The sequence below is a fragment of the chloroplast genome of Papaver somniferum, assembly GCF_003573695.1.
Source record: "Papaver somniferum chloroplast, complete genome".
In the NCBI taxonomy this organism is placed as follows: Eukaryota; Viridiplantae; Streptophyta; class Magnoliopsida; order Ranunculales; family Papaveraceae; genus Papaver; species Papaver somniferum.
The window spans coordinates 42,501-52,500 of NC_029434.1; the positions used below are offsets into that span (position 1 = coordinate 42,501).

General features: G+C 36.1%; 6 protein-coding genes and 6 non-coding genes across 12 annotated transcripts in view, besides 1 other annotated feature; 4 read left to right on the forward strand and 8 right to left on the reverse strand. All coding sequences in view use genetic code 11, as the record gives it.

Annotated features, from left to right (window-relative positions):
- The window catches only part of ycf3 (photosystem I assembly protein Ycf3), a 1,971-nt gene extending 615 nt beyond the window's left edge, over nucleotides 1-1,356 (reverse strand). Inside the window, exons 1-2 of the mRNA in view lie at nucleotides 1,233-1,356; nucleotides 265-494 (exon numbers count right to left, since the gene is read on the reverse strand). Of these exons, the coding sequence (YP_009234983.1) occupies nucleotides 265-494; nucleotides 1,233-1,356 (354 nt within the window). The remainder of the gene's footprint in view (nucleotides 1-264; nucleotides 495-1,232) is intronic.
- Nucleotides 1-10,000: part of a sequence feature (large single copy region; LSC) that runs on past both edges of the window.
- trnS-GGA lies at nucleotides 1,694-1,780 on the forward strand. Its single transcript has one exon. It is a non-coding gene; the product is annotated as a tRNA-Ser (tRNA).
- Nucleotides 2,083-2,688, reverse strand: rps4 (ribosomal protein S4). Its single transcript has one exon. It carries the CDS (start codon nucleotides 2,686-2,688, stop codon nucleotides 2,083-2,085), a length of 606 nt encoding a protein of 201 aa, YP_009234984.1.
- On the forward strand, nucleotides 3,039-3,111 carry trnT-UGU. The gene has a single exon. It is a non-coding gene; the product is annotated as a tRNA-Thr (tRNA).
- On the forward strand, nucleotides 3,748-4,349 carry trnL-UAA. Its single transcript has 2 exons — nucleotides 3,748-3,782; nucleotides 4,300-4,349. It is a non-coding gene; the product is annotated as a tRNA-Leu (tRNA).
- Nucleotides 4,713-4,785, forward strand: trnF-GAA. The gene has a single exon. It is a non-coding gene; the product is annotated as a tRNA-Phe (tRNA).
- On the reverse strand, nucleotides 5,531-6,007 carry ndhJ (NADH dehydrogenase subunit J). Its single transcript has one exon. The coding sequence runs from the start codon at nucleotides 6,005-6,007 to the stop codon at nucleotides 5,531-5,533; it is 477 nt and encodes a 158-aa protein (YP_009234985.1).
- ndhK (NADH dehydrogenase subunit K) lies at nucleotides 6,125-6,802 on the reverse strand. Its single transcript has one exon. The coding sequence runs from the start codon at nucleotides 6,800-6,802 to the stop codon at nucleotides 6,125-6,127; it is 678 nt and encodes a 225-aa protein (YP_009234986.1).
- Nucleotides 6,862-7,224, reverse strand: ndhC (NADH dehydrogenase subunit 3). Its single transcript has one exon. It carries the CDS (start codon nucleotides 7,222-7,224, stop codon nucleotides 6,862-6,864), a length of 363 nt encoding a protein of 120 aa, YP_009234987.1.
- On the reverse strand, nucleotides 8,698-9,348 carry trnV-UAC. Its single transcript has 2 exons — nucleotides 9,311-9,348; nucleotides 8,698-8,732 (listed from the first exon to the last, which is right to left on the reverse strand). It is a non-coding gene; the product is annotated as a tRNA-Val (tRNA).
- trnM-CAU lies at nucleotides 9,524-9,595 on the reverse strand. Its single transcript has one exon. It is a non-coding gene; the product is annotated as a tRNA-Met (tRNA).
- The window catches only part of atpE (ATP synthase CF1 epsilon subunit), a 402-nt gene continuing 165 nt past the window's right edge, over nucleotides 9,764-10,000 (reverse strand). Inside the window, exon 1 of the mRNA in view lies at nucleotides 9,764-10,000. This exon is cut by the window's right edge and continues 165 nt beyond it. Coding sequence (YP_009234988.1) covers nucleotides 9,764-10,000 — 237 coding nt within the window.

Consider the following 10,000-nt stretch of genomic DNA (forward strand, 5'->3'; position numbering starts at 1 on the left):
TTTTTCTTATTGTATCGGCCAAAAATTTCACTAATTGATCTTTACGGCGCTTCCTCTATCAATTAGATCTTTTATCTATCCATAGAATATAGTATTATAGGCATATCCATTTCTTCATTTTTTTGCTTTTATGAAGTCTCTTTCTTTGCTACAGCTAATAAAAATCGTTGCTTTGTACGATACATATGTAGAAAGCCTATCCGCTAGTATTTACTAGCGTATTTTATCTTTCTTTCCCTCTTTCTATAGTGGAGATAGTCGCACGTAATGACAGATCACGGCCATATTATTAAAAGCTTGTGGTAAGAATGGATTTCGTTCTAATGCCCGGAAATAATATTCCAAAGCTTTTGTATGTTCTCCGTTACTTGTGTGGATAAGGCCTATGTTATACAGTATATAACTTCGATCATAGGGATCAATTTCTAGTCTCATAGCTTCATAATAATTCTGTAAAGCTTCCGCATAATTTCCTTCGGATTGAGCTGACATCCGTTGCGGTCGTTCATTCTATTCAAAGAATCCCCGTTTCAGAACCGTACGTGAGATTTTCATCTCATACGGCTCCTCCCTTCTGTGCATAATGAACGATAATAATCCATGGAACCAAAAGAATATCGAAATATTCTCATTATGAACTGACAGGGACTAGTGTTTTTACAAGAAATATCTAGTCAGCCTTCCTGCAAGAGGTCTTTTCTTAACACTAATCGTGTTGTTGCTAGATAGAAAAGGTTACTCCAACAATTTCTTTGTCCTCAACGCCCCCTATTTCCAGGAATTAGTCACTTCAACAGTCTTTGATGGTTATATAGGTATCCAAAGTACAAACGAGATGGATGTTTGTTGTCCCAACCATTCTTGTTAGTTCCGATCCCGATAAGGAAAGGGATAATTTATAACAAAGTTTTTTTTGTTGATTCCTAGGTGTAGTGCTTCTTCCCCTATGCCGCCTATTGGTTGGTACTGATGGAGTAGGATTGACCTCTAATACAGAAAGAACCTATAGGTGTAACCTTTCGTTCAATACTAGATTAGAAAATTGAAGCATCTGAGGCTGCATCAATCGGGGATACACAATAGAAGGAATTGTTCTATTTCCAAACTTCACCTTCAAGAAGCGTAGATTTTTTTAAGGTTTATTTCAATAAACGCGTTTCGTTTTATACCGAATCCAACCCTGCGTGCCTTTACTCGTAAGACAGAGAACACTAAATAGAATCAAATCACACCATCTCTATAATAGGTAAATGCCTCTTTTTCTCCGGAAGTTGTCGGAATTATGCGTAATAAGATATTGGCCACAATTGAAGAGGTCTTATCAATAAAATTTCCATTTATCCGTGATCTAGGCATAGTTCGCAATCCATTCTATAATTCTTCTCATTACCTCGCATGGGAAAAGAATCCCACAAACAAAGGAATTGTACAGGACGAAATAACATAAAAAAAGACTCGTTCTAAACATGAAATTAATATTTCCTACAGATTATGATAACTCGAGAAGTTTTTTATTGGATTATGATTCAAAGAAGGAAAAAGAATAGAATAATCGTTCTATGATCAAAATACCACCCCATCCGTTTTCATATTTCGAATTGTTAGAATCGGTTGGTCGTACCTATACTGCAAAAATAAATATGAATGGCTCGCTATTGACCCGATTTCTGGGTCATAATCATAAAATTTTGTAGGAGAGATGGCCGAGTGGTTGAAGGCGTAGCATTGGAACTGCTATGTAGGCTTTTGTTTACCGAGGGTTCGAATCCCTCTCTTTCCTTACCTTTGCCTAATTCAAGAGCGTTATTGACCACAATGGATCAAATAACAAACAAACAAGGAATAGGATTATTCCAAGAGGTAGACCTTTCTTTGAAATGAATTCTCTATTCCTAATTGGGGTGGTACGAAAAATATTGATAAAGGGTAGCCAAGACATAAAAATATCCCCGCGGATCCATTTATGATACATGAAATGGGAAAAATATCCGGATCACACCCCTTAGCTTAGCTTCGGTCAATTTACTTCGGCGAAAAGGGGGCAAAATTCTCCGAATCCTTGCCTTGCTATTTGAGTTAGGTTCAAGTCTGACGGGAATAATATTCTACGACCAGCAATTCGTTTATTTTCAAGCCGACCCACTTACTATCTATTATTTGATTGACTAACCCTTTATATTGGGATGAATGAAGAGTCAAATGTTTTGGCAATTCTTCATGGGAGGATGAATCAAGATAATTTTGAATCAGAGCTTTGGATTTTTGTTCATCCCTCGTCGTAATAATATCTCGGGGTTTGCAGCGATAACTTGGTATATCTACTATATGGCCATTAACTAAAATATGTCTATGGTTAACTAATTGCCGAGCTCCAGGAATGGTCGAAGCCATACCCAATCGAAAAAGTATGTTATCCAAACGCATTTCAAGTAATTGTAGTAAAACTTGACCAGTTGACCCTTTGGCTTTTCCGGCGATACGAACATATTTAAGTAATTGTCGCTCTGTCAGACCATAATGAAACCGCAATTTTTGTTTTTCTTCTAGACGAATACGATATTGAGACTTTTTCACAGAACGCGATTGATTTCTAAGATCATTTCCGGCTTTAGGCCTTTTACTAGTTAGTCCCGGTAAAGCCCCCAGACGGCGTATTTTTTTGAAACGAGGCCCTCGGTAACGAGACATAAAAACTCCTTTTTTTATTTACAGAATAAACCTAAATTAAGACTGAACTAAACGATAAACGAAAAAAATATACTGAAGTTAAGTACTGTACTACAAAGAAGAATGAGATGAATTGTATCAATATTCAGACTCTTTTGTATATATAGCAAGGTAAGGAGACTTTGTCTTAATTTGTTCTGTAGAGATCTAACCAACCGCTCGAATCTGTTTTTTATTCATAGTTGGAAGTTCTTACGACATAATAGATCCGCTATTTTTGAGAAAAGGAAAGAAGTCTTTTCAATATTCCTTGAGTTCAAGGAGACATTATTAATCATGTAATAAAGTATAAAATAGAACAAAGAGAGAAAAGCCGGCTATCGGAATCGAACCGATGACCATCGCATTACAAATGCGATGCTCTAACCTCTGAGCTAAGCGGGCTCACATAACAGAAATTGTGTTGTGCATAGGAATTCAGTCAACTACTTAGCTCTTAGCTATTCAAAATAGATAATGAATATGAATAGAGAAAAAATGAATACTGAATAGAATGTTATTCTATAACAATATAATATAACATAAGAATTAATATAACGATAAATAGAGTGATATATGATATCAAAATTTTCAATGGGAAGAAATTCTACATTTTTCTTTTCCATGATTCTCTTTTATATTTATAATTTATATGAATATGATTATCAATATCTTCATTCTAAATTATTAGAAATTAAGAAAAAATATGGAATTCTAAAAAAAGAATCGAACGTTCAAGTATTTAAAATCGGGTAGGAAAAGTGCGAGGAAGAGAGGAATATATATGTGGTATATATCCATCCATATTGAATTGCGGATACATCAATGATAGAATCATTTCTGATTAAACCAAATGTAGGTCCTTCAATATAGAAAAAGGGGTAAATAAGAAAGAAATAAAAGAAATCAAAGGAGGAGTAAAGAGATAAACTTTTTAGATAGATAAGCTGTATCTAATGAATTCAACGGTTAACGGTTCCAGCATAAACGAAAGAAAGAAGGGGATGGCATCCCAGCGAGATCTTCGGCTCAAACTAAAAAGGGGATATGGCGAAATCGGTAGACGCTACGGACTTGATTGAATTGAGCCTTGGTATGGAAACCTACTAAGTGATAACTTTCAAATTCAGAGAAACCCTGGAATTAAAAATGGGCAATCCTGAGCCAAATCCTGTTTTCAGAAAAAAATTAAGGTATTTCTGAAAGCGAGAATAAAAAAAGGATAGGTGCAGAGACTCAATGGAAGCTGTTCTAATGAATGGAGTTGACTGCGTTGGTAGAGGACTCCTTCTATTCAATTTGAATTTAAACTCCATAAAGAATGAGGGATAAACCTACGATACGTAAGTATACGTACTGAAATATCAAAGATTCTATTAATGTCGCCCTAAAATTTTTTTACATAAAAAAAAGGAATAATTTTTGTGAATCTATTCCAAGTTGAAGGAAGAATCGAATATTCAGTAATCAAACCATTCACTCCATAGTCTGATATATCTTTTGACGAACTGATTAATCGGACGAGAATAAAGATAGAGTCCCGTTCTACATGTCAATATCAATACAGACAACAATGAAATTTATAGTAAGAGGAAAATCCGTCGACTTTATAAATCGTGAGGGTTCAAGTCCCTCTATCCCCACAAAAAGGCCCGTTTTACTCCCTAACTGTTTCTTTATACTTCTACTCTTTTTTCTTTTCCGCAGCGCCCGAAAATTAGCTATATTTCTCATTCACTATATTATTTCACAAAAGGATCGGAGCAGAAAAGCCTCTCTCGTATCACAAGTCTTGTGGTATATATGTACAACGGAAACTCTATGATCAAGGAATCCCTGTTTGAATCATTCACAGTTCACATCATTATTTTCAACTCTAAAAGTTTTCTTTTTTGAAGATTCCGGAAATTCCAGGGCCTGGGTAAGATTTTGTAATGCTTTTTTATTCTCTTGAATTGACATATACCCAAATCCTCTAGTAGGATGGGGATGGTGCCTCAAGAAGGGTTGGGATAGCTCAGTTGGTAGAGCAGAGGACTGAAAATCCTCGTGTCACCAGTTCAAATCTGGTTCCTGACATTGAGTATCTACTGTTAAGTTCCTGCCATTGAGCATCCATTATTAACCTGTGGTTAATAATAGATACTCATACAAATTCGATATGAATCAGCATACATACATGCTTTCGTCCGAATGTCTAGAGAGAGAAAATCCTACCCTTTTTCTTAAAGTCTGTATAAAAAAAGGAAAAGAATAAGGGAAAAGAAAAAATACAGGTTGAGTAAGAAATTAGGCTAAAGATAAGAAGTGGGCCTTTATTATATGGATCTCGTCGTTCTTTTTTTGATTATATGGCATGGCGGGTTCCTCCTAACATTCTAAATATTAATCGTGAAAAAAAGAATTACAATATGAAGTTAGTTGCTTCTAAAAACCCAATACTATATATAGTCTCGAGGGGTGTGGAAAGATCCGACTAGACAATGTGAAATTAAGATCCAGTACAAGTGGAATCCTATCCTCTTTTATTTCTTCTTTTTTTCATATTCCATTTCATTATTCCCCTTACGTGACTTTCGAGAGCCTATCTAAGTGATGTGCGCGGTACAAAGTTCATGGTACAGAACTCATTTTATTCATCTTATTAGCCCGGCTCGCCCGAAATAAATAGAATATCTTCCAAATTTGGGAATCTCAATGAGGACCTATTTTTTTGCGCATCCATATCCATATATAGGAAAAAGAGTTCTATTACTCTAGAAGAGACTGTAAAAAAATTCCTTGGATATCTCGCGGCGTAAAAAGAAAATTAGGTTCTTACCATTCAATGAGCATCTTGTATTTCATAGAATTTTGGAGCAATATAATCCTTACGTAAGGGCCATCCTATCCAACTTTCAGGCATCAAAATACGTTTCAGGCGTGGATGATTATCATAAGAGATTCCCAACATATCATAAGATTCCCGTTCTTGGAAATCCGCACTTTTCCAAATCCAAAAAACAGATGGAATTCTGGGATTTATCCTCGGGGCAAATACTTTTATGCATACCTCCTCTGGCTGATCCACACCATACTCTATTCTCGTAAGATGATACACACTAGCTAAGAGTCCGCCTGGTGCTACATCATAGGCACACTGAGAGCGTAGATAATTGTAACCATATACATATAAAATGACAGCAATGGAATGCCAATCCTCGGGCTTTATTTGTAAAGTTTCGACTCCTTGGTAATCGAAGCCTAAAGATCTATGAACTAACCCATGCTTGACTAGCCAAGCAGACAAACGACCCTGCATTTTTTTAATCTCTCCCGGATTTTCATTTGTATAAGTAGTTCACGTTTACGACGAATTTTTTGAAAATTGAAGTGAAGGGCATTTGCTATTCTTCTGCACAAAAGAAAAGCAGTCTCCCTAATTCACTAATTCATGGGAAGATACTGAACTTTGGTATTTTAAAAATGTTTCATAAGGTATCTCTGAAGTAGATCGCGATTGATAGAGTAATCCTTGATCATAATTTCCAGTATGCGTGCTACGTCCAACATAAAACTTGTGAGTGGTAGTAAAACATCGATTATTCTGTTGAGACCCAAATCTATCTTCGTAGATTTCTCGAGATACCTTCTTACGAAGTTTTGTTATAGCATCGATAACTGCCTCCGGTTTAGGAGGGCAACCTGGCAAATAAACATCCACAGGAATTAGCTTATCAACTCCTCGAACAGTACTATAAGAATCAGTACTGAACATCCCTCCTGTAATAGTGCAGGCTCCCATAGCAATTACATATTTTGGTTCAGGCATTTGCTCATATAATCTTACTAAAGAGGGAGCCATTTTCATTGTTACTGTGCCGGCTGTTAAAATTAAGTCCGCTTGCCTAGGACTCGATCTTGGTACCAAGCCATAACGATCAAAGTCGAAGCGCGAGCCTATTAATGAAGCAAATTCAATAAAGCAACAACTGGTACCATACAGAAGCGGCCATAAACTGGAGAGTCTTGACCAATTTGAAAGATCATTTGATGTAGTTGAAATAACTGAATTTTGGGTTGTTTGATCAAGTACCGGAAACTCAATGGAATTCATAACTGTCTCAATGTCATTTTTTTCTTCTTTTTTCTTTTTATTGTCTGAATATTCAGGAGCTAAGACCATTCCAACGCTCCTTTTCGCCATGCATAAACTAAACCAACAATTAGGATAAGCACGAAAATTAAAGCTTCTATAAAAACGGATACACCCAATACATCGAAACTCATCGCCCATGGGTAAAGAAAAACCGTTTCAACATCAAAAACAACAAAAACCAGAGCAAACATATAATAACGAATTCGGAATTGTAACCAAGCGTCGCCCATTGGTTCTATGCCTGATTCATAACTAGAAAGTTTCTCCGGTCCTTCGCGAGTCGGGGCTAAAACCCCGGAAATGAAAAAAGCCAAAATAGGAATAAGACTTGATATTATTAGAAATGCCCAGAAAATGTCATATTCGTAAAGCAGAAACATAGATGCACTCCTATGAATGTGGAAAAAATATATACCGTATTCCTCGATTCGATCTGGAATTTGAATTAAGCTATAACTGTTTAGTCGAAATACCAATGAATTTTGATTGAACTCCCCAGTTTTTTTGCTGTGGGTCATTCTTGTTTCAAGGTTCATCGAGTGGAGTCCTATTTTCACTTATTTCAATTCCATTTCGATATGCTAGAGACATATTATGCTCTTATTACAAACTTATCGTTTTTATCTTGTCTCAGATTTTCTCTAAAAAAAAGAGAAAAAAGAATTACATATTTTTTTAGTTATAATTTATAGAAAATTTTTATTAAGATTAAATTAAGATACTATTAAGAATATTAAGAATTCTATATGGATGTTATATATTTTATGAATATTCATATAATAAAACCGAAGGGTATTGGTTTCTTTTTTTCATTAAGATCCAATCCAGTTAGAGGATTGTTGTTTCTATTGATTAGATACGGAAACTGAATGCATCGCCCTATTCTATTTTTTTCCTTGTTCTAGACTTAATGGATTTTATTCAATGCCTTGAATTGAGAGAAACCCTTACATATAACAATCCTAGGGTTCTATCCCCAATTTACCATTTTTTAGTCTGTACTACCTCGACCTGCAACCCGTCTCCCCAAAAAAGAATCGGGTTATGAAATTAAAGCTCGAAGTCTTAAAAGAAGAATCTAGAATATCGGTCTTTAGTACTTGACTTGAAATGGGTCCGAAAAGGCGGGAATACTTATTAATGTAATAAAAATTAGTTTTAAAGTAAGACCAACCACTGGGTTAGCCTTCATGCAAAAAAATATTTATTTTGAACGAGAACCCTACACAACGAAGTATATCACAACGGGAAAGTAAGCCGAATCCTAAATAATTTACAGAATAAACTTCTTCTAATCGAATCGCGCTTTATCAAATCTAATGATTCGACAGACCAAATCCCCCAAACAACTCATGGAAATAGACAGGGATGCAAACACTAATAGAGTTAGGAAACATTCATTATCTCTGAAACAACGAATTGAGTTCTGCTCCCGAAAAAACGATGAGTTGGGGGCTTCTTAACTCGTCCAAGTGCAAAAAGGAGACCTCAACCTTCTTGCATAAAGTCAGCATCGGTAGAATTGGAATGGTGAGCAATTGGGTTGGGGTATATTGAGATCTATAAAAAGATATTTTGTACAAAAAGAAAAGGAATATCACAAACCTTTTGATCCTGGATAGGAAAACAGGAAAAATTTGTGTGTAATTCATCCACAAAGAAGAAAGGACGGGTTTTTTTATCCGAGATCAAAAAAATACCGATTGGGCCCACTGAAATGAATTTTTTCCGCTTCATGCTCACCCACGGGGGTTGCTCGGAGCATGTGATAATTATTCTATTTCGATGGGCCAAACGACCGTCCGACTACAACCAACAAACAAGATTGAGGAAATGAAAACTATACAAATTTTTAGGGCTATACGGACTCGAACCGTAGACCTTCTCGGTAAAACAGATCCAACTTTTTATTATCGAAATGATTCGAACTGTTCCAAAGACCCAACATGCATTTTTTTTGCATTGGGCTCTTTCATCAACTGATATAAATATCAGATAGTCCGCCATACTTTTTCTTAACAGAAAGATAACGAGATGGCTCCACGTGCTCTGATTCATTATTTAGATTATGATCCAGGAGCAATACCAAAGTGTTTCAAAGAAGAGTTACCTTGACGTAGGTCTGCCTCTGGCCTAGATTAACCTAAGTTAAATGGAGTCTCTATCGCTCTGCTCAAAGAGTCAAATATGAAACTTCATACACCTTAAAGTTCATAGTACGAAAAGATATTTTTTTGAGGTCCTTATACTCATTATGCCTAGCATTGAATGGGCTGTGTATTCACCTTATCAATTATCGAATCAATGATGGGTTCTTTTTGGAGCCTAAATTGGCACCCAAAGCGGACCGAACCAAATATTTGTCAGGCTATTGTTCCCTTGAATATATAGAGTAAGACACCGATTTATCAATAAGATCAATTTTGTTGATTGCATGATGGACTCCCCTGAAAAACATTGGCGCGCGTGTAAACGAGTTGCTCTACCAACTGAGCTATAGCCCTTGTGATAGATAGTTTATCATGGAAATAATTTCTTGTCAAGATGAATCTTCTATGATCCAACATGATAGCTTCTGATCTGTTTCCTGCCAAGAATTGGTATTGCTTAGAAATAAGATTGCATCTATAATTCATCGATATGACAAGCCCCTTTCTTTCTCTTTGTGATGATAAATGACCTACTTAACCCAGTGGTTAGAGTATTGCTTTCATACGGCGGGAGTCATTGGTTCAAATCCAATAGTAGGTAGAACTTATTAGATACCGGAGTAATTAGTATCTAATAAGTTTTTCTACCCACCCTCCCTTTTATTTTAGTTGCATAAGAAATGCCATTACAGTTGATTCGACTCAATCCGCAGAACCAAAATATGGTGTATAAACAGAATTTCCTTTTTTATTGGGGCGCACCTATTTTTTATGAAATTTCATTCATAGCCTCTACTCGCGTCCTAGCTCGTCTGACGGCTAAATTCGCTTCAATTGTTTGTCTCTTGCCCTCAGCCCGACTTAAGTTAGCTTCAGCTATTTCAAGAGCTTTCTGAGCTTCTTGTGGATCAATGTCACTACCCTTCTCCGCATCATTTACTAAGATGGTAATCTCATTATTGCCTACTCTAGCAAAACCACCCATCAGAGCGATTTTTAACCATTG